General features: G+C 53.1%; 1 protein-coding gene across 1 annotated transcript in view; it reads left to right on the top strand.

Moving 5' to 3' along the window:
* The window catches only part of TUBGCP3 (tubulin gamma complex associated protein 3), a 41528-nt gene continuing 19659 nt past the window's right edge, over positions 603 to 22471 (top strand). Inside the window, exons 1-11 of the mRNA XM_001928111.4 lie at positions 603 to 875; positions 4788 to 4895; positions 6742 to 6809; positions 8335 to 8412; positions 9760 to 9983; positions 12112 to 12287; positions 13629 to 13747; positions 14433 to 14558; positions 16977 to 17045; positions 17329 to 17461; positions 18875 to 19041. Coding sequence (XP_001928146.1) covers positions 800 to 875; positions 4788 to 4895; positions 6742 to 6809; positions 8335 to 8412; positions 9760 to 9983; positions 12112 to 12287; positions 13629 to 13747; positions 14433 to 14558; positions 16977 to 17045; positions 17329 to 17461; positions 18875 to 19041 — 1344 coding nt within the window. The 5' untranslated portion in view covers positions 603 to 799. The remainder of the gene's footprint in view (positions 876 to 4787; positions 4896 to 6741; positions 6810 to 8334; positions 8413 to 9759; positions 9984 to 12111; positions 12288 to 13628; positions 13748 to 14432; positions 14559 to 16976; positions 17046 to 17328; positions 17462 to 18874; positions 19042 to 22471) is intronic.

The raw sequence follows: 22471 nt of genomic DNA, 5'->3' as shown, positions 1-22471 counted from the left end.
GGATCTCATCCACTGGGCCAAGGACACTGTTGGGCTCTTGCACCTTGACCCTTGTGAGGATCGGGTCATACATCACTGGACCGGGCAGTTCTCAGTTCCTGTGGCTCTTTTGTCCACTTGTGCACGCTTCTACAGTACTGTTTGAAGTGGTGTGCACATGCCTGCTCTTGCTTTTCCTCTTCAGGCCTTCCCCCTTCTCAGACCGGCTAGAGCTGCCTGGGCTGCGGGAGAGGGCTGTGGGCGGGGGTGGGGAGCAGCCAAACGTGCTCTTAGGAAAAGCTGGACAGGGCAGCCCGTGCCATGCTTTACCACGTGTCAAAAACCTTATCGACCTTATACTTCAATAAACAGAATTCTTCCAACGGAAGTGTGATTCGAACCAATGACTTTTTAAAAAGTCATGGCCTCTAAAGGCGCTACTGGGCACTAGGCACTCTCAGAGCAGGTAAATGGCCAACTGACCTTCGACGACACCTGAAAACGCTTGGGGCACCTGGAGCCGGAACTCTCCCGGCTGGGCCGCCGCGGTCGAGGGGAGCCCTTAGGCCGGCGCACCGCGGACCCGAGCGCCCGGAAGAAGCGGGGCATTGTGGGAGGGGCCCGCGTTTCGGCGGGTTCCGTTAAAATGGCGCCCTTCTTGCCGGCGCTGCCCGCGGGGCCTTAGCCTGTGGGGGCACCGGGAGCCCGCGGGGCGCGGGGAAGACGCCGGCGGCCGGGTCTCCGGGGTGCGCCAGGCTCAGGGCAGAGTGGGCGAGGGCCGGGGGCTCCGCGGGGCCCCCGCGGGCAGGTCCGGGCTAGGATGGCGACCCCGGACCAGAAGTCTCCGAACGTCCTGCTGCAGAACCTGTGCTGCCGGATCCTGGGCAAGAGCGAAGGTAGCGGGGCTGGACCGGGCGGCTCGGGGCCCGGGGCGACCCCGGGGCGGGCCGGCCTGCGGGGCGCGGCAGCTCGGGGCGGGGGAGGAGGCCGGGCTCGGGCGGCTGAGTCACCGCTCCCGGCGTGGGCGCCCGAGTGCAGCCGGGAGGACTGTCCGCGGCCACGCGTCCACCTCCTTGGGTCGCGTGGCCGGGCCGACACTCCCGCGCCGGTCTGGGTGCACATCGGCGGGCCGGCCCGGGTGACTTGCCCGTGGCTACGCGGAGGGTGATGCCGCGGAGGAGGTGCAGGTGGTGGCGGGCCACGCCGTGTCCCTTTAACGTTAGGAAAGTCTAGCGGGCCTGGGTGTTTATGCGAAGGTGTTTATGACTCTTACCTGCCACATTTCCTACAATGAGGGTTGAGTTTGATGTAAAGCCGTTCCCCCAGAGTTCACAGAGCGAGTGCAGTGCCGCACCAGTCTTGCACAGGATGTAAAGCCGCTCTGTGGTCGTGGAACTCTAAAAAGTGGCGCGGTGTCTAAGCTCTTGATGGTTTGTTTTGGCGGTGGGGTGGTGGGGGGGAGAGGGGATGAGCTTTGAAGGCGTTGTCTGGGTAACTGAAGTAACTAGGTTACATATTCCTTAAGCACCATGATGTGGGAAAGAAATTGTGCAACTTTGGCAGGAAGGCGGTAAACAAAATTGAGGAGTGGAGACTGTTTTGACATTTCATGGTTCGTTATAGTTTGTGTACAGAGTTTATCTGATGTACTATGGTAGCCTTAGGAGCAAAAGGTGAATGGGGAGGGGGTGTCAGACCATTCAGTGGCAGTGACTTCTCCCAGTTCTTGCTGAAGTTTATCACGTTTCGCTCTGTCACTTTATTCATCTGAGGCATCTTTGGGTTCCTCACCTGCAGGCACCGTGCTGTGCTGGCGGGGTAGACAGACCGGGCATTCCTGCCATGGGTCCTGCCTTCTAGTGGAGGAGACATGGTAAAATTAGTGATCTTACAACGTCGATTCTTGCTGCTGTGATGGAAAGATAAAGCAGAGCTGAGGGATATTGGAGGAAGGCTTGAGGCCACCTGAACAGACCTGGGGGAGGAGAGGGAGGTTCCTCCAGCCCCTGGGCAGCCTACAGAGGCCTTGAGGTTGGGGGGGTGGAGCTTGGCTGTCTCCTGCTTTTGTTTCAGCTCCTCCGTGTGTGTCTGTCTGTCCCGCACTTGGAGTTGCCTTTCTGAGCTGGTGTTCCTGACAGTGGGAGGGGCGAGGGAGCTGAGTCTCTGGCCACAACTCCCTCATGTTTCCACCAGTGCTCTCATCACACCAGCGGGCCCTCAGGTTCCCTCCAGGGGTAGACCCCACTTTCATCCGTTTCCACTGTCACAGCTGGACCTTGAAGACCATTCATTGCGAGGTATCCTCGTGTTTCTCAGTTGAAAAAGTTTTTAACACTTGAGGCTTCTTTTGGTTGACGTGGCTTCACCCATTCCCGGAGGCTGAAACACTTCTTTTCAGCAATGTTCTGCACCCTCTTCTCTCTCCACTTAGAATTGTGTCTAAATTAAGAGGAAACAGGCTCTTTAAACCTGTTCAGCGTCATATGTCAGTTAGACCTCAGTTAAACTGGAGCAGAAAAAACAGTACCTAAGCCGTCTTGCAATCCCGAGGGGATCATCTCAGAATAAACTTTTTGTATCGTAAAATCCACTAAAATGATGCTCTCTTTGTTCTGGACAGCTGAGATGGCCAAATAGTTAGATTCGTAATTCCAAATCATGCTCCTGTTCCTGGAGAATTTCTGTCTTTAAAGCCTGCCTTGTTCTGTTTTAATATGTTCTAGCTTAGTGAACAAAAGAGCAATGTTAATTGCTGCCTTTACAGTGTTTGAGATTTAAAAAAATTTCATTGGTATGTATTTTACCTGTTAAGTAAGTAGAACATTTAGTTAATGACTTCATTTTCTAATGACGTGTTGCAAACAATTGGCCTTAAGGTTTATATATATATATGTGTGTGTGTATATATATATATATTTTTTTTTTTTTTTTTTTTTTTTTTTTTTTTTTGTCTTTTTGCCTTTTCTAGGGCTGCTCCCGCGGCATATGGAGGTTCCCAGGCTAGGGGTTGAATCAGAGCTGAAGCTGCTGACCTACACCACAGCCACAGCAACACCAGATCCGAGCCACACCTGCGACCTACACCACAGCTCATGGCAACACCAGATCCTTAACCCACTGAGTGAGGCCAGGGATCGAACCGAAACCTCATGGTTCCTAGTTGGATTTGTTAACCACTGAGCCATGACGGGAACTCCAAGGTTTTATAATTTACTGCCTTTTTAATACTATGAAATTGAGGCATTGAGACACTTGTTACTCTTAATGCAAATTTTATATTAATTAGTTTCTGATAAAGTATGAAAATTTTTTTTTTGTGGTTGGCTTCAAGAGATCTTCAGGTGTGAAGCACCTAGCTATAGGGCGCTTGCCATTTTTGTGAAGTTAGTGTAACCGTTGTTACAACAATAGGTTCTAACACTTGTGAGTTGCTTGAAGCCCAGTGCCAGCAGTGACAGGAGAAGGCTCTCCAAGTCTGTCACCTAATTGCACCTGGGATGACGTTACAGTGTTTCAGCTCTGCCAGAGGCAATGGTTGGGTTTCACACTTTATAACTTTCTAACTATGCCCCTGGGGGGGCAGTGCACGCCACCAGGCTGGCAGAGACCGGGGCACTGTCCTGGGGTTCCGGCACCACGGGTGGTGTTGCTGTGGGTTTTATGATTTTTGAAGATGACGACGAGCTCTTGATGAAGTTCCAAATAAAGCGTAGTCTTCCCTCGATGATCTGCTTGGGAGAATCCATACTTGTTCAGTATACGCTAGCGCTCATCATGTGCATCTTACAATGTACGCTAAATGTCGCCTATGTGTATATCCAAGTCTTAAAGGTTTAGGTGTCATTTGAAAATTGTACTTAATGGTCTGTCCTTGTGGGGTGTTTGTTTGTTTTTGGTCTTTTTTAGGGCCACACCCACGGCATAGGGAGGTTCCCAGGCTAGGGGTTGAATCAGAGCTGCAGCTGCCGGCCTCCACCACAGCCACAGCAACCTGGGATCCGGGCCGCGTCCGTGACCTACACCACAGCTCCCGGCAACACCGGATCCTTAACCCACTAAGTGAGGCCAGGGATCGAACCCGAATCTTCATGGAGACTCGTTGGGTTTACCTGCTGAGCCACAGCGGGAGCTCCTAGTGGGGTTTCGGAAGGGAGCAAAGCACACGTCTGTGTAAGCCAGCCTCTTTATCTGGAGGTCCGTGAGTTAATCGTCCGCTTTGGCTGTTTTAGCCACTTGCGATCTGTGTCTGCGCCGTGTTTTGGGCTGTGTCCTTCCTGCTCCTTTTATTTTATGGTTATCACTCCATTTCGCCTTCTGTCTCCTAGGACTTTGCAACCTTTCTGGCCTGTTGCTGTCTCCCTTCTTTTTTAAATGATTTTGATCATTTAGTCCCTCATTCTGCTTCCTGGTGGCTCTTCTCTCCTCTCAGTTAAGACTTCTAGGAGTTCTTGTTGTGGCTCAGTGGTGATGAATCTGGCTAGAATCCATGAGAATGCGGGTTCGATTCCTGGCCTTGCTCAGTGGGTTAAGGATCTGGCGTTGCTGTGAGCCGTGGTGTAGGTTGGGGATGTGGCTCAGATTTGGTGTTGCTGTGGCTCTGGTGTAGGCCAGCAGCTGTAGCTTCAATTTAACCTCCAGCCTGGGAACCTCCATATGTTGCAAGTGCGGCCCTAAAAAGACAAAAAAAAAAAAAGACCTCTGGAAGATGGCAGGTGGGTGCTCGTGACCAGGCATCGTCTTGAGTGGGAGCTTCAGGCCATCAGGACCTAATCTGATCGGGAATAACTCGAGCCTTTTTTACCTCTCAGCCGACGTGGCCCAGCAGTTCCAGTATGCCGTGCGAGTCATCGGCAGCAACTTTGCCCCAACTGTTGAAAGAGATGAGTTTCTAGTAGCTGAAAAAATCAAGAAAGAACGTACGTATTCTTCCTGAGTGTTATCACATGTTGCATTCTTCTGCTTGTCAAAACGTAACTACACACACACACCACACCCACACACACGCACACGTCTATATGTGTGTGTATACATGTAGTTCCCAAGCACATTAAGATATTAGGGACTATTACATGTATATAAAAACACATGTTAAAAATACAGACAACTCGGAGTTCCCATTGTGGCACAGTGGAAACGAACCCGACTAGGAACCATGAGGTTGCGGGTTTGATCCCTGGCCTCGTTCCGTGGGTTAAGGATCCAGCGTTGCCGTGAGCTGTGGTGTAGGTCGCAGATGCAGCTTGCATCCCGTGTTGCTGTGGCTGTGGTGTAGACTGGCAGCTACAGCTCTGATTCGACCCCTAGCCTGGAACCTCCACATGCTGTGGGTGAGGCCCTAAAAAAAAAAAGACGAAAGTACGGACGACTCAGTTCTCCTATTAGACCCTAGTGGAAGGGGTGGTTTTAAGTACTGTTATAACCACCTAATTTGGTTCAAGAGTGTGAGGAGATAAAAGGACTCACTGTGACTTCCCGCCCATCTTGCGACTCTCAGCATTTAATACGGCAGCCTTTTGACCAGATAGCATAGGATCTTGTCTCGGCAGCCTTAAACAAGTCAGTGCGTCAGATGTTGCTTCTGTGGACTCTCCCTGTCCAAACATCTCGTACTCCAGAGCTTAGAGTTTGAACACGGTAATTCTGAGCTGACGCCAAAAGCCTTAAACATTGTTTCCACGTCTAAGCAGCTGGTTACGAGCCTTCTCCCACTGTGCGAGGCGGGCGGGTGGGTGCTGCCGCCCTGTGTGTCCCGGGGTGTCTGAGGGAGGGCCCCTGAGCCCAGGGCCCCACTGGTGACAGTGGCTCTGGTCCCGGCTGGAGGGTGGGGCTCCAGGGGCCAGTCGTCTCACAGCTCTGCCTCTGAGAAGCAGCCTGGCTGTGAGGCTGTGCCTTCTCCCTGCCCAGAGGAAACGGGTGGTCGCAAAGGCGGCTTCTAGGAGGTGGTTCTTCGTGGCTGGGTTTCTGGCTGTGCATTGTTAGCCGTGTTTGGCCAGGGCTCTGTGTGGACAGCCTGTTTCAGAGCCGGCAGTGCAGCCGAGCCGGGGCGTGTGCGGGCCTGGGGCCGCGGTGGCTTGATTAAATCGGCGGGGCTGGACCGGGATGAGCCGAGCTTGGTGCACTAAGCGCGTGTCTTACCGGAGGCTGGGGGACATGCAGCGTGTCTGCTGCTGTGGGGACGGGTTTTCCTTCTGGGTGTCACACAGACACACGGGCGCTCACACTCTTCTTGTTCCTGATGCTCGTTCCACTTCCGATGAGTTTTATAGTGTAGATTATTAGCGAGAACCCCAACATCAGGCTGTGTTGCTAGACCGTTCCCTTTCCAGATTTGTGGCTGCTCTGCAAAATGCTAAGAGTGGGCGTTTTAAGTCACACTGCTGTGAAGGGTACACCTCTCTTACTGCCTTGAAGTCAGGATTCCAGAGACAGGTCACTTCCCGTGGCCCCGCCCGGTGCCCTGTGACCCAGCTATAGGCGTGGCAGTTGCCTCACGGGCTGCGGAGGACTGTTGACAGGTGCAGCTGCAGGAGCCGGTCAGTCTAGTCCTTGAGCTAATTTTCCTATCAACTCTTTGACTCCAGCCTGATTTTGTACCTGTCTCGCCAGTGTCGGATCCAGGGAGATGATGAGGTTCCGGGGCGGAGGTGACACTGTCTCGTCCTCCCGGCCTTCTCTGCCGCCAGGGCTGTCTGTTCCTGCTGGCGACGTACTCTGGTGAACGTGGCTTGTGGTGCCTAACACGCTCCCTCTCTAACTTTGCAGTTACTCGGCAGAGACGGGAAGCCGACGCGGCGCTCTTTTCGGAACTGCACAGGAAGCTTCACTCGCAGGTAGCCCGCCGGTCGGAGCACCGCGCCGTCTGGCCAGGCTGCTGGCGCTGGGAGCGCGGTCGCCTCTTCCCTGCCGGGAAGTGGCCTTTACCTGCAGATGCCTGAGCCTCTTGAAGGGGCTCGGGGTGGAGGCAGGTTCTTGCCGGACTGAAAGCTCAGGTGCTGACCAGGGTGAACGAAGCGCCGCGGGGGTGGTCAGACTAGTACGCGCTGAGCGCCCGGCCCGAAGCCTCGGTTGGTTCCTGCGAGGAAGCCCGGGCTCTCCACGTGACAGCAGGGCTCGCCTCGCCAATACACCTTTTCACCGTCGGGGTGTAATTTGGGCTGTGACAGTGAAGAACCTAAAAAAAGTTGCTTTGAATGTTTTGTGATCGGGTGTAGATACTCACACATGCATGGATTTTCTAACCTATTTATTTTCATAAAAGACTCTGCTGGCCTTGACTTCAGTTAACCAGCCACACCCGAGGGTGAAATTGTTGTGATTCAGGCTGTAGAAGAACCTGGATAGCATCAGAAATTTTTAAGTTAATCCATGTAATTTAAATACGGATTAGCTTATTCTCTAGTGAAACTTGCACAGACTGTTTACACCGTGGCCATGAGCGCGTGTGATGTGAGCGCCCGTCTCCCGTTTGTCTTGGAAGTGAGGGGACCTGCGTTTTCTGGCCGGTGCAGCGCAAAGGCAGGGCTCCTCGAGTGCAGCGAGTGCAGCGGGCCCCCTGCAAATCCAGGATGAAGCGCCTTGGGGGGCAGGGGGCGCGGCCGCTCAAGGTTGTCTGTCAGCGGAGTGAGACTTTTGGGCGTGAGTGAACCCGTGTGACACCCTTACAGAGAAACCGAGGGACTGCGGTGACCTGCTCATCCCAGAACCTGGGAACCTTGAGTTTCTCAGGAATGAGCGATGCCGAGCCCGACGGCCTGCGCTTTAGAATTCTTTTCTTTTTTTCCAGTGCTCCTTTTTATGGCCTAGATAGGACTGAGATAAAGGGGCAGTTTTCTTTTTTAAAAACTTTTTTTTTTTTTAATTTTAAATTTAAGCATTTTTTGGGCCCCCCACGGCATATCAAGTTCCCGGACCAGGGGTGAAATCCGAGCCGCAGTTGCCACCTGTTGGGGATCCTTAACCCACTGTGCCGGGCAGGGATCAAATCCGTGCCCTGCTGCTGCAGAGTCACTGTCTGTCCTGTTGCGCCACAGCAGGAACTCCTGATGGCAGTTTTCTTAAAATCACTGGGAAGTTGCTTGTTATAAGTACCGTTTCACGGAGGAACTGCCGTCTTTTAGGAAAATGTAAGTTAAGCACATGTTGCTGTTGGGACTTTGGGGTTAGCTGAGCGCTGGAGTCTGGCCTTGATGAGGAATATGCCACGTGCATGGCCTGAAGAATGAGCAGATTTAGATTGGGTGTTGCCGAGGGAGCTCTGAGATGCGTTCCTCTTTGGAAATGCGGTAATTTAGGAGAGAAGAAGGTGGAACCGGGGAGTTGTACAAGTTGTTCTTTTAATGTTTTCTCTCTAAACAGGGAGTTTTGAAAAATAAGTGGTCCATTCTCTACCTCTTGCTGAGCCTCAGTGAAGATCCCCGCAAGCAGCCGAGCAAGGTGAGAGACTGTTTTCCCAGCCCAGGGTCTCGGGGCAGCCGTGCCAGACTTCGGTGGGGACCAGCTTCTGTGCTTGAGACGGTGAACGAGAAGAGCAGAAAAACGTGTCCGGTGTTCTGGGCAGTCACGGAGGGTCAAGGGATGTCTTCGTCTTTTGTTTTTGTTTGTAGGGCGTTTGTAGTCAGTGTGCTGTGTTTCCGAGAATCTTGGTGTACGTCAAACGCAGCAGTGATTAAATAGAGCGCCGACTATCAGTCTTCAGGTTTTACTGTATAAAGTTCTTAATGTCAGCACAGCTTCAGCATGCTCAGAGTTAGAAGACCTTTTGGGATTTTCCCGTTTTTAGGTGTCGTAAATGTCACTCACTGTTACACCCGTGACAGCTTTGTATCCGTGAGCTCATTGCAACCTGTGCAGTGTTTGCAGGAGCACTGGGCTGCTGGTCCGAGCCTGGGAGAGGCTGGTATAGAAAGCATTCTGCTGCAGGAATTTCAGTGTTGAAAAAGTTGAATGTGGGTGACAAAGTCGAATTTATATTTAAAATCTTAGGCCAAGTAGTGAGCATTCTTTCATTATGCAATAATGCCACACTTAAAAATATTTGACGAATTATTTGAGTTTTAGTTTTCTTGGCTTCTGCATGAAATGTTTAGTTATCAGACCATGTGGGAGTTTTGAGATTCAAAAACTTTCTGAGACTTTTTCAAGCATATTAATTTATCATTTAATAAATACAGGCATACCTTGTTTATTGTGCTTTGCAGATATAGCATTTTTTTACAAATTGAGGGATTGTGGCAACTGCATTGTCATGTGATGGTTACATTTTTAAGCAATAGATTTTTTTTTTTTTTTTTTTTTTTTTTTGGCTTTTTGGAGCTGCCCATGTGGCATATGGAAGTTCCCAGTCTAGGGGTTGAATTAGAACTGCTGCTGCCACCCTACACCACAGCCACAGCAATGCCAGATCCTTAACCCACTGTGCGAGGCCAGGGATCGAACCTGTGTCTTCATGTTTCCTAGTTGCTTTCATTACCACTGAGCCAGGAAGGGAACTCCCAGCAATAAGCTGTTTTTAATTAAGGTATGTATATTGCTTTTTGGACAGAGTGCTGCTGTACACCTGCTAGAGCACAGCAGGGTGTAAACATGACTTTTAGATGCCATGGGAAATCAGAAAATTCGTGTGACTTGTTTTATTGGGATATTGGCTGTGCTGCGGTCCGAACCCGAGCCTGTGCTCTCTGAGCGCTGCGTGTAGGAACTCCAGTTACAGCCCGGGAACGGAAATCTGGTCGAAACCTCCCATGGGGAGGCGTTGAGTAACCCGATCCGGCTGTGTTGCAGGTCTCCGGCTACGCCGCCTTGTTCGCTCAGGCGCTCCCGCGGGACGCCCACTCCACTCCCTACTACTACGCCCGGCCGCAGTCTCTGCCCTTGAACTACCAGGAGCGCGGCGCGCCGTCGGCCCAGAGCGCGGGCAGCGCGGGCAGCAGTGGCGTCAGCAGCCTGGGCACCTATGCCCTCAACGGCCCGACCCCGCCGCCACCACCGCCCGCCCTCCTCCCCGGGTAATGGCTCACGCTGGGTCCCCAGATGGGGACAGCAGGCACCCTGGTCCTTGCGCGGCTGCTCCGCTCCCGACACTGTCCCCAGAGCTGGAGTGCCCCAGGTGCTGTCCCGCAGATGTGACCTGGGTGCGAATTCTCCCCGCTCCGGCCCTGCTCGGCGCTGTGTTTGTTCTTAGCTCTTGGGAAGGGGCTGCTGTCAGGCCGCCGGCTCAGCCTCCCCTGGACGTGGCGGGAGTGCCACCCGTGGCTCAGCGCATGTCCCTGGCTGCGTGTGCACTGTCCCCAGGCCCTGGGCCGGAGCCGCCCCGGGGGCAGCCGCCTGCCCAAGTGTGAGCAGCGCGTGGGAGAGGAGGGCCTCGGGTCAGCGCCGTCGGGGGCTGTGCGGGAGTGCATGGGGCGAGGCTCCCGGTGTTCACACTTGGGTCACGTTCAAGCAGCTGTCAGAAAGTGGGTCTTTCTCCAGAGCAGGGCCCAAGGGTTCGCTGTCCGATGCTGCTTTCCTCCTGAGCACAGCGGCTTCGGGTCCTTGTGGGACTCAGTGCAGTTCTGTTAAAGTCCCGAGAGAGTAGAGACGCTGCACGCAGTGTGGACTTTAACCCGAGCCGAGTGTTCTAGAAAGACAGCATGTGCGTTCTGAAGTTTAATCTCAGCTCATATTCTGCCTAGGGAGTAAACAGACTGTTTGATTTTCACCTTTAAAATAAGTACTTGAAAAACTGTTATCATGGTATTAAACTGTGCAGAGAACTTTGCACTCAAGTGGTCTTTTAGAATTTTTCTTAGATTTAGAACTGTATTCAGAAAGACAGCTTTCATTTAGTGTTGCTGACTCCCCCTCAATATCAGGGGAAGGCCGGGCAGTTTCCTTCTCTCACGTCGCCAGGGCTTCGCGGAAGGAGCCGGAGGACCACCCGTACAAGCCAGGGCTCCTGCTCCACAGCCGCAGTGCTGGCGACACTCTCGTTTTGTGCTTCGCAGCCCCAGGAAGTGCTATTTTTGTTGCAGTTGTCAAAACATATGTCATTAGAGATCAGCTGTCAGGCTCTTAGCTCTCAAAGAGCAGCTTCGACACATTCTCCAATTATTATTTCTTTTTTCTTTTGTCTTTTTAAGGGCCACACCCACGGCATATGTAAGTTCCTAGGCTAGGGGTCTAATCAGAGCTGTTGTCACCGGCCTACGCCAGAGCGACAGCAACGCCAGGTCCGAGCTGCATCTGCACCCTACACCACAGCTCACAGCAACGCCGGATCCTTAAGCTGCTGAGCGAGGCCAGGGATCGAACCCGCAACCTCATGGTTCCTAGTCGGATTCGTTTCCGCTCTGCCACCACGGGAACTCCACGTTCTCCAAATCATTAAAAGCTGTCTTGAGAGTTCCTGCTGTGGCGCACCTGAATTGGTGGCATCTCTGCAGCGCCAGGATGCAGGTATAGTGGGTTTAGGATCCTGGCATAGTGGGTTTAGGATCCTGTGTTGCCTTAGCTGCAGTGTAGGGCCCACCTGTGGCTTGGATCTGCGCCGTGGCCTGGGAACTCCCTGTGCTGGAGGGGCAGTGGGAAAAAACAAAACAAAACAAAACAAAAACAACTATCTTGACCTCGGATGCGTTGAAGTAAGCTCAAGACTCCCTTTAATTAAAAAAAAATTTTTTGACTGTGCCTGTGGCATTCCTGGGCTAGGGATCGAACCTGTGCCACAGTAGTGACAACCCTGGATTCTTAACCCGCTGAGCCACCATGGAACTCCAAGGTGTACATTTTGAAAATTCATTGCAGATTACATTATTTCTTTCATATCAAGTGCTGGTGAAGGCCGACGGGCAGTAAGGACAGGGAAGAGGGGACAGTATTTTAGATTTTTTAACTCAGCAACTGTTGAGTGAATGAAAGTGCTAATTTTCAGGGTGAAACTAGTAGTGAATCCAAGGTGGGTCACGTCTGTTCTGTGTTTGTGAAGAAAAGCCAGGTAGGTTTCGGTTTGTCTGCTGGGAAGCCGTGTGCAGGTGGACGCCCCGGGCCGGGAGCCACGGCTGGTGCTATCACTCAGGTGCCGGTCCAGTCCTCCGGTGCAGCGAGGCATCGAGCGGGTCCCGGGGGCCGTCTGACCGCAGGGCCCTCCTCTTGCAGGCAGCCCCTCCCGGCTCCAGGAGTGGGCGATGGTCTTCGGCAGCAGCTGGGCTCCCGCCTGGCGTGGACGCTGACCGCCAGCCAGCCGTCCTTGCCGTCCACTACCTCGAAAGCTGTCCCCAGCAGCGGCTCGCGCGGCGCGGCGCGGCCGAGGCGAGAAGGGGATGCTGCCGCTGGTGAGTAAGGTGCCCCCGCGTCAGGTATCTCCTTTCGGCGTCAGGTATCTCCTTTCGGCTTGCCTCGCGTGTCGCGGCGGAGCGGAGTAGCTTTCCCGGGGGTGTGGTGTCAGGTGTCCCGCCAGGTGACTCAGTTCTATGCACGCACACATCCGTTCTTTTCTAGACTCTTCCCTGCGTAGGGTATTGCAGAATGAGGCTGAGTACTGTTCCTGGGCCGCGCAGTAGGGCCTTGATGACGTGCTTTGTTTACAGCAGAGACCCCCGTGTTTAAATCGCGGGTCGGGAGTCCCTGCGCACAGCCTCGAGTGGCTTCTCCTTCTCCTGGGGAGGTTCAGAGCCCTCAGCCCCCGTGTCCCCCTGCCCACGTCCTGGCCGGCACTGTCCCCTTGGCAGGCCTTGCCCGGGGGCTCCCGAGGCCGGCTCCCCTCCCCCTCCTCTTGAGCCCTGTTCGCGTCCCGCCTCGCCGCCCGACAGTGTCTGCAGGCCGGTACAAGTAAATGGATGGAAAAAAAACATCTTGTGATCAGCAGTGTATGAAAGCTGGGTGGTAGTGCTGGGTCAGAGGATGGGGACACGTGGTGGCGCGATGAGGGCTCACTCCTAGGTTGGTGGGATGGCCTCCATGTGTCCAGCTGCCCACAGGGCTTCCTGCGCCCATGTCGAGGCGCGAGGCCTTTGGTGGTTTCTGCTTCGCCCAGGCGTGGATGGACAAGTAGGCAGAAGGGCAGTGACAGTCGGTCACATTTGCACTTAGTGGACAGTCACTCTCACGGCCGGGGTACAGGCCCGGGCCGCCTGCTGATTGCTGCCCGCCTGGACGCTGGCCCGGCCGTGCCCCGAGGTGCTCCTCCCGCTGGCCTCTTGGGTTGCCGGGCTCTGCCTCGTCGTCCAGATACAGGGTCACACCTAAATCCCGAGTCAGCTTTTTGTCCCACGTGTGCTGTGCCAGCGCCTGTGGGGTGGAGGTGCGGGCGCAGCCAGGTTCGTGTGCTTGTGGGGCGCTCAGCCAGTTTTCTGGACACCACGTGGAATGAGGACCCATCCGTGTGTGTGTGTGTGTGTGTGTGTGTGTGTCCCGCGCTGCTCCTTGATTGCATCTCGGATTCCCACATGTTACTTCGTCTTTTTAAAAGACTCTGGAAGAGAAATGATAGGCTCTCTGTATCCTCTTCAGAAAATCCTTTTCCCTAGAACTTCATGTTCTTTTTCACCTTAAACTCATTTATTTAGTTTTTAAATTTTGTTCTGGTTGCTGATATATAGTCTGCGACGACCCGTGTTTTGTAATTTATTCATCTCTTGTTTGGTGATGGTTCTCCTGTGGAAACTCCGTTGCAGGTGCCGTGGAGGTTACGGAGGCGGCCCTGGTCAGAGACATTCTGTACGTCTTCCAGGGCATAGACGGCAAGCATGTCAAGATGAGCAACGCTGACAACTGCTACACAGTGGAGGGAAAGGTACGTAGCTGCCAGCCCGTCCCAAGTGCTCAGAGGTCAAACGTCAGTAGGACCAGGTAAGTGCTGTGAGGTGGAGGGGGTGATGGGGGTGACAGAGCTGGTTTGCAGACTCGGAGTCCCGGTCAGGCTGTGCTCTTGTCCCTGTGCGGCCTTGTCTGGGGGGCCGTCGTCCTCAGCACTTGCATCCTTGCCTTGTTTCGCTGGTGGCCGCTGCCCTTCCAGCCGGCCTCTGCATCCTTCCGTGGTCACGCCACAGTTACCTGCCCGTCAGGTGTCTCGGCATCTTTGCCGTCGATACAGATTCCACATACGATGCTTCTTGCTTGTGCTTCTGTCCTCCTGACCTTGCCTTTCCACAGTCCTGGCTTCCCTGCATCCTTCTGCTTCTCTTGGCTGAGTCACCAGGTGACTGATGTCCCAGGCAGTCCCCCTACGCCGGGCGCCCTGGCTGGGCGCTCCTGGGGACAGTGGCGCCCAGGTCTTGTGTTTTACCTCCCCGCCCGCTCCCTGAAGCTGTCTCCTAGAGGCTTCGTGTCTTCACTTTAGTGCTGGTATACCAGTTAAAGTTTCCTGGGTTGAAGCGTAAGAAATACAGATATAAAAGTACGTGTGGTTGAGAAGAAGAATAATTAGTTGTGTTGAAACATTTTTTGAATTTTTAACTCTTGGTATGTTCGCTTTTCAGGCAAACCTGAGTAAGTCTCTTAGGGACACGGCGGTCAGACTTGCGGAGTTGGGGTGGTTACACAATAAGATCAGAAAGTACACGGACCAGAGGAGTCTGGACCGGTCCTTTGGACTCGTAGGTCAGGTATGTGGTTTGTTGCTGGGGCACCCGGGGCGCCTTCGCTGGGGGAAATGCTTGTTCTGCTCAGTGTTAGGGTGAAGGTAGCTCTGAAGGGGGAATCTTTCCATGGAGAGAAGTTTGGATGATAGACTTGCGTCAGTCGCGGTCCACCCGAGAGAACAGAAAGCACAGTATGCACCGACAGGCGGAGTCAAATATAGCCGCTCAAGGACTGCTTAATGAGCTCTCAGGGACAGTGACCATGGATGAGTCACCTGACATGTTTTTTGTTTGTTTGTTTGTTTTTTGCCTTTTTGCTATTTCTTGGGCTGCTCCCGCGGCATATGGAGGTTCCCAGGCTAGGGGTGGAATCGGAGCTGTAGTCGCTGGCCTACACCAGAGCCACAGCCACGTGGGATCCGAGCTGCGTCTGCAACCTACACCACAGCTCATGACAACGCCGGATCCTTAACCCACTGAGCAAGGGCGGGGACCGAACCTGCAACCTCATGGGTCCTAGTCGGATTTGTTAACCACTGCGCCACGACGGGAACTCCACTTGACATGTTTTTATGTATTTTCCCTTTGACCTGATTCTTTTAAATATTTTTTTAAACACGGATGTAGAGTCGATTTATAATAGTGTGTTTCTTGTGTATAGTGACATATGCAAGAGTGTGTTTTGTTTACACACATGTGTGTATGTGTCTATATTCTTTTTCTCCTTTCCATTATAGCTTCTTGCAAGCGTTCCCTGAGCTGTACAGTAAATCCCTGTTTATCTGTTTTATACATGGCAGCGTGCACCTGTTAACCCCAACCCCTCGTTTCTCCCTCCCCGCATTTCCTCTTTGGTGACCGTGTTTGTTTTCTGTCACAAGTCTGCTTCTGTTTTGTAAAGAAGTTCATTTGTACTTTTTCAGAGTCCACATGTAGGTGATATTCTGAGATACGTGTCTTTCTCTGACCTCCCTTAATGCAATAACCTCTAAGTCCATCCGTGTTGCTGCAGAAGACCTTATTCCATTCCTTTCTGCGGCCGAGTAGTGTCCAGAGCGTCCGTGTGTTTATGCACATCTGGAGCCGATCCTCTGTCTGTGGGCATGTAGGTTGCTTCCGTGTCTCTCCCTTCCAAATTTTTAGTGTGAAAGTGTCATTTTCTTTAATGCTCTTCGCTAGCAGTATTTTATTTCAGTTTTATTTTTAATGATTTTTATTTTTCCCGTGATAGCTGGTTTACATGTTCTGTCAATTTTCTGCTATAAGCAAAGTGACCCAGTCACACATACACATATACATTCTTTTTCTCACCTTATCTTCCATCCTGCTCCGTTGTAAGGGACTCGTTATAGTTCCCAGTTCTATACAGCAGGTTTTTTATTTTAAATTGTTTTATTTTTTTATGTTTTTGTCTTCTTAGGGCCACACCTGTGGCATATGGAAGTTCCCAGGCTGGGGGTCGATTCGGAGCTACAGCTGATGGCCTCTGCCTCAGCTCACAGCAATGCCAGATCCTTAACCCACGGAGGGAGGCCAGGGATCAAACCTGTGTCCTCATGATTACTAGTCAGATGTGTTTCTGATGAGCCACGATGGGAACTCCCTCTAGCAATATTTTAAAACCGATAACTATCAATTCCTTCTATTATTGTTATTATTGTTGTTGTTATTGTTCAGTGTGTACCGTCCAGAGTTTATTGAAAACTGCCTTGTACGTTTCCATTCTTAAATTCCGAGGTCTCACATCAAGAGCTGTAGGAAGGAGCTTCACACTCTGGTGACCGGAATTTTCTGGAGTGAACTCCGGGTGTAAGCCGGGACAGAGACATTCAGGGGGAAGCTTTGGTTTCCACGAAAGCCCGTGACAGGCAGAACCTGCAGAGGATAAAACCTGTTCCCTGCAGACAGAAAACAAATTTACGGTTGCCACACGAGGGGGGAGTTAGATTAGGATTTGGGGATTAATAGAGTCACATGACTGTACATAAAACAGGTAAACAACAAGGACCTCCTGTGCAGCACAGGGAACTGGGGCCCAGCATCTCCTAATAACCTATCACGCCAAAGAATCCAAAAGAATAAGCCGCAGTGCATGCGTGTATGTGCAGAAGCAAATCGCTGTGCTGCCCGCGGGGAACTGACCCGCCCAGTGCTGCGGGTCGCCTCGACTTGATTTACAAGGATGCGGCCCCGCAGCCCTCGCTGAAGGCAACGCGCCTTCGCTGTGTGGAACCCGATTCCTCCTCGCCCCGCCCTCCCTCCGGACGGCGGCGTGGTGGTGGCCCCGCCCGAAGACCGAGGCCAGAAGCGGAGTCCAATCCCGAGGGACCCGCGACCTCGGGCTCGTGGCGCGCCCCGCGCGGCTCCCGTGCGTTGCTGCGAGCGTGCAGGGTGCGGGACTCGGGTCCGGCCTTCACGCGCCTCCTCCCCCCTCCCCCGCAGAGCTTCTGCGCGGCGCTGCACCAGGAGCTCAGGGAGTACTACCGCCTGCTCTCCGTCCTGCACTCCCAGGTGAGCACCCGCCGGCGTGGAGCTGCCCAGCGCCCCCCGCGCTGCGCGAGCGGATGCTTCCGCCCTCGCTTTTAGGGAGCAGGACCCGGCGATACGTGCAAGGACGGGCCGCGAGGGTCCCGGGTGGCCTGGCGCCAGCAGGTCACCTGCGGCCTGAGCTGTCATCTCGGAGGGCATGTCTGTTGCGTTTTTATGGGAATAATCCCTTCCCCGGGTCTGCACGGAGTGAGGGGGTAACGTATGTGGTGACCTGCGCTTACTCGTTCTCTCTCCTGATTTTCAGCTGCAGTTAGAGGACGACCAGGGGGTGAATTTGGGCCTCGAGAGCAGCCTGACGCTGCGGCGCCTCCTGGTTTGGACGTATGACCCCAAGATGAGGCTGAAGACCTTAGCAGCCCTGGTGGACCACTGCCAAGGTCCTTCTGCCTTACTTCACAGCGGGTTTTAGGGGGTAGCCCGCTCTTTTGTATGCTTAACAGCCAGAAGTGTGCCGATTAAATGCAAATGAGTAGACGTGACCTTGCGGGGAAAATGCCTGTTGCCGGCAGGGCCCAGCGTTCACGCCTGTGGAGGCTCAGGATCTCCTGAGCTGAGGGAGGAGGGCGGGGGGTAGTTTTGGGCCTCGTTAGGGCTGTTGGTTTGTGTTCCTTTGTCTCATCTCAATGAGCAGCCTTTCCTGGGGTTTCGCTCCTCCGGAGTGCGGTCCACGTGGGGCACCAGCTGTGCGACAGCCTCCCGTCTTTGCCCGTGGGTTGGGCCTCTTCTGGTCTTTTTGTCTGTATCTCTAGTTGCCTTCTTGACATTTTCCTCACTGTTTATACTTCCTTGTCTCATCAGTTAACACAGGGACACTAAGAGTCTCTACCTCCAGGGCCGTTAGGACCAGATGAGACTCGGGAGCCGGTGCTCTGCCTGCCCTCTGCTCTCCCTGCCCCCTCCCCCTCGGGGCAGTTCCCCAGCCACAACTCAGCAGGACTAACTGCCACGTTCACCGTGGCTGGCAGCCTTACCTCTGAAGGAAATCAGTCGAGTACAATGAATAAATCCCAGCGCTCCCCGTCTACCAGCAGGCCCCGCCTCTGCCTTCGTCCCAGCCCCATCTCTTTCGGTGTCCCCTGGCCCCCAGCCTGGACTCCGGCATCCCTGCTCTGTGCCTTCACACGCTTGTCGTGACCTGCCGCCTGGCTCTGTCGCTTTGTGTGCACACGCGCAGAGGGTCTTACTCAGAGCAGATCCTTAAAATCTTCCCTCAGTCTCGTAAAACCCTGGATTTTTCCCACTTGGGAAATTCTCAGTGTGCCTCGACTTTGGTTTTGGCCACTCACAGCCCTTTCTGCTGGGCTGTGCTCCTGGGACTCTGGGCACTGTTCTCACGGAGCCACACTGCAGGTGCCACCAGTTCATGGGTTATGACATCATTTTAGCAAGTTGAGATCAGCATATTATACCAAAAAAAAAAAAAACAGGAGGAAAATACTCAGGCGTGAGTATGGTTTTGCAAATGTCCATCTTCTACCCCTGCTGCTTTGTGCGGTAGAGCGCAGTGTCGAGTCTGAGTCTAAAGAGCGTGCGTCTCGGTCAGAGCAGGTGCCAAGTCCTGCTCTAGACCTTCTCCCAAGGCAGGTTCTCCGCTGTGGTCGTGCCGGGGAAGGGCTCTGGCGCGTGTGGAGCCCGGGAGGCTCTGGCCCCTCGGCCCCCGGGCCGCGATGTGCTGGCAGCTGCTTCTAGGTCCAGATGGCACCAGGTCTCTGTGTCGTGGCTCTGTGGGTGGGTGTACCGTTCCTGGTTCCTGCTGTGACTCTTAGCGTGGGTGTTTCCTGTGTCCCTAGGAAGGAAGGGGGGCGAGCTGGCCTCCGCCGTCCACGCCTACACCAAGACGGGGGACCCGTACGCGCGGTCGCTGGTGCAGCACATCCTCAGCCTGGTGTCACACCCCGTCCTCAGCTTTCTGTACCGCTGGATCTACGACGGGGAGCTGGAGGACACCTACCACGAGGTGAGGCACGGCTGGGACGCCGGCGGGCTCCAGGTTGCTCTCGTGACTGTTCCCCCGTGGCACGTCTCCTGGCAGGGATGCCCCACGCTGCGTTTCCGTGCCCTGCATGTCCTGCCAGCTGCCCCGTGGTCAGAGCTGCAGTTGGTTAGTGGGAAGCTGGATCTCCTTCACAATAACCATTTTTCTTGAAGGTTTGTGTTCACTGATACTCACACCGAGGTTCTGGGTTTGGGCAGGACCTCAGGAAGTTCAAGATTTGTTATTTGCGGTTTGCCAGTTTTGCTCGGAGAGTCCTCTGTGCCCCAGATGCTCTTGTTTGCTTCACTGGTTTACCTCAAAAACCATTACGGTTGATGAAGCTGGAATTAATCCTTTATTAATTATTCAGGTCTTTGCCCCAGGCTGCCGTGTTTGGCTGTGGCAGGGGCTCGGCCGCGTCAGTGTGTCCTGTTGTGACGTGTTTCCCTCTGTGGGGCGGAGTGTGGGGCTCAGCCTCCCCGTCACCTTCCGCGTGTGTGGTGTGTGGTGGGAGCTGGTGTGTGTGAGGGTGAGTCCGACAGACAGTAGGCTTGCAGGATGCGGGCTGCTGTTGGTTTGTGATTAAGAGCACTGGGAAAGCTCGGGAATCCAGCGGCCCCAAGCGTCTGTCCCTGGGGTGTTCGTGCCTTTCCCTTATTTGTGTTGTGCTTTGACTCCTCTGTTTCCTGCCGAACCCTAAATACTGAAGTATTCATTGTAAGTCTTTGATTAGTTTTGGGGAGGTTCTCTTTACTTTGCTGTAGGAACAAGAATTTGGTGTTAGGAGTGCCCGTCGTGGCGCAGTGGTTAACGAGTCGGACTAGGAACCATGAGGTTGCTGGTTTGATCCCTGGCCTTGCTCAGTGGGATAAGGATCCGGCGTTGCCATGACCTGTGGTGTAGGTCGCAGACACAGCTCGGATCTGGTGTTGCTGTGGCTCTGGCGTAGGCCGGCGGCTACAGCTCCAATTAGACCCCTAGCCTGGGAACCTCCATATGCCGCGGGAAGCGGCCCTCGAAAAGGCAAAAAAACAAAAAAAAAAAGAATTTGTTGTTTAGACCATTGTACATTGTGTTTGATCCTTAAATAATTAAAAATTTGTGAAATTTTGTCTCTTCATTTCCCATGTAGGTTAATTTTTCCTCCATCTGTGTATTGAGTTAGAACTTGGTTATAAAATCATGTTTCAAGTGTATGGTTTATTCTAAATTGCTGTACAAGAGCCTCGTAATAACTCATTAAATATCGACATAAAGAATGCTACTATCTATAATCAAAAACCACAAACCATGAATAAACAAATAGTAAAAATTAATTAAATAGGAATTCTGGAGTTGAAAAATACAGTAACTGAATGGAGAAAGTCACCAGTGGGGCTCAACAGCAGATTTGAGCATGAAGAAGAAAATCAGCAAGTTGAAAATAAATCAGTCGAGATTATCCCGAGTGAGGCTCAGAAAGAAGAAGAAGGAACGTGCAAAGAGCCAGAGAGACCCGTGGTGCTCAGAATCGACGGAAACCTTCACCCACAGGGCCAAGGTGCCGTGGGAGGCACTCGCAGAAGCCCCTGGGACTCGCACCCTCGCGAGCGCCTCAGGACAGGGGGCCCTGTTGGGGTGGCAGCTGATCTCTGAGCAAGACCGTGGAGGCCAGAGGCCGAGGCTGGTTCAGGACGGCTGCCTCCTGCAGAAACTCTCCCTGAGAAACGGCAAGGGAGGCGCCAAGACGCGTCCAGGTAAATAAAACCTGAGCGAGTTTGTTGAAACGCACACTGTCAAAACCGGCTCATGGAACAAGATGGAGTATGTCTCTGTGGACCACTCAGCACTCCTGCTGTGTCGTCCCTTTTACCCGTAGGCCAGGAATCACTGGATTTAAAAGTTTACCTGTCTTCCGTGCCTGCCCCGGAGACCTGCCGTCTGGCCGGCTGCCCAGCCAGCTCCCTCTCGCCTTCCTCTGGTCCAGGGCCTCCGGCTCCTGTAGGTGTGGCCGGGGTGGGCTCTCTTGGGGGTGGCCTGCCTGTTGACCCGTGGAAGGTGGGGTCCTTTGTGGTCCGAATTAATGGATCTGGTTCTTAGACAACAAGTCGCTTGCTAAGGAAATTACCCTCTTCGTTTCTGGTTTTGGTCAGAGGCCCTTGATCCAATGCTCAGCGCGAAATCACGGTTCAACTATGCTTTGTTTTTCCGCCTCACTTCTCTCTGTGTTTGACACATGCTGAAAACTAGAGAGCCTGGAGTGGAAAATGCGTCGATAAGATAAAAGCGTTTGCAGTTGTGTTCTGACTTTGGTTCGTTTCCTCTGTTACTGTATTTCTCGCAAGATTAATTGCATATTATAATGTGTGCTCAGGCCTCTTGGTGTCGCTTCTAGATGTTTGGTAGCAGGGTGACTGCATGCTGCTTTGCCTCGCAGGGACCCTGCCATAACTTCTAAAGGTCACTGAATGCCTGAGTTTTTGATATTAAGTAAATTAAATTTTCTTGCTCATACTGATAGAAATCCGGCTGCATTCCAAATATCAGCATAAATTAGTGTGCGGTCTGTGGAAACCAGCTCTTCTGTGGACGTGAGTAGCGGGTAGATAACCGGAGCTGCTGCCTGGCGAGCTGTGGAGTGGGCGTCGTGTGAGTGAGGGACCTTCCGCGTGATTCTTGGCAGGCTCGTGGCGCTAATTTCCATCAGGGCTGGTTTACGTCCATGCTAGAGTGACAGCCTCGTCATGTGCTGTGTTCACTTCCTCAAAGCAGTCTTTATGTGTTTAAAGTTAGAAAGGGAATGTAAGTCAAAAAGTCTAAAAAAGAAAGATCCGTAGGTATTTTGATCATTTGCATTGTTACCTAAAGAGAATCGGAGCCGGAACCAAGTGTGGTGAGCCCGTCCTCGCGGTCCTGGAGATGCTGCCTCTGTGCAGGTTCCTGCCTGGCTGTCGTCGAGCCCCGACCTGCAGGGTCGGCCAGGAGACCTTGACGCCGGTAGAAATGCTGTTTCCTCATATGCTTATTACCCTCAGGAGTAGATCATTGTGAACAGAAGAAACAGTCGCTTTTAGATGGTTGCCTTGGGACAATGATGTTTCTAAAAAAACTCTCACTATATCATACCTTCACTCCTTGGCTTGAATTACTCAGTTCTTTGAACAGTATTTTTTCAGGTTTATAAATATTTGTGCAATGAAAACATTTCTGAGCATATAAACACAGGGGAAAATTAACCCTAACCCTAAAGCTATGAACAGATAACCCTTAGCTCAGAGGAGAGGCTGGCGTGTTAAATTCGGAGTGCTGGCTGCCAGTAGGGAAGGAGAAGGAGGCGCCCTGTGCCTGCTGTGTGCCTGGCACGCTCTGGAGGGCGAAGGTCCGAGGGATGAAAACAACGCAGTGGAACCACAGCTGTCCCTTGTCTCCAGGA

The sequence above is a fragment of the Sus scrofa genome, chromosome 11 (assembly GCF_000003025.6).
Source record: "Sus scrofa isolate TJ Tabasco breed Duroc chromosome 11, Sscrofa11.1, whole genome shotgun sequence".
Taxonomy (NCBI): domain Eukaryota; kingdom Metazoa; phylum Chordata; class Mammalia; order Artiodactyla; family Suidae; genus Sus; species Sus scrofa.
Note: the sequence above shows the minus strand (reverse complement) of the source record. Positions and strands in the feature narration are given on the sequence as shown.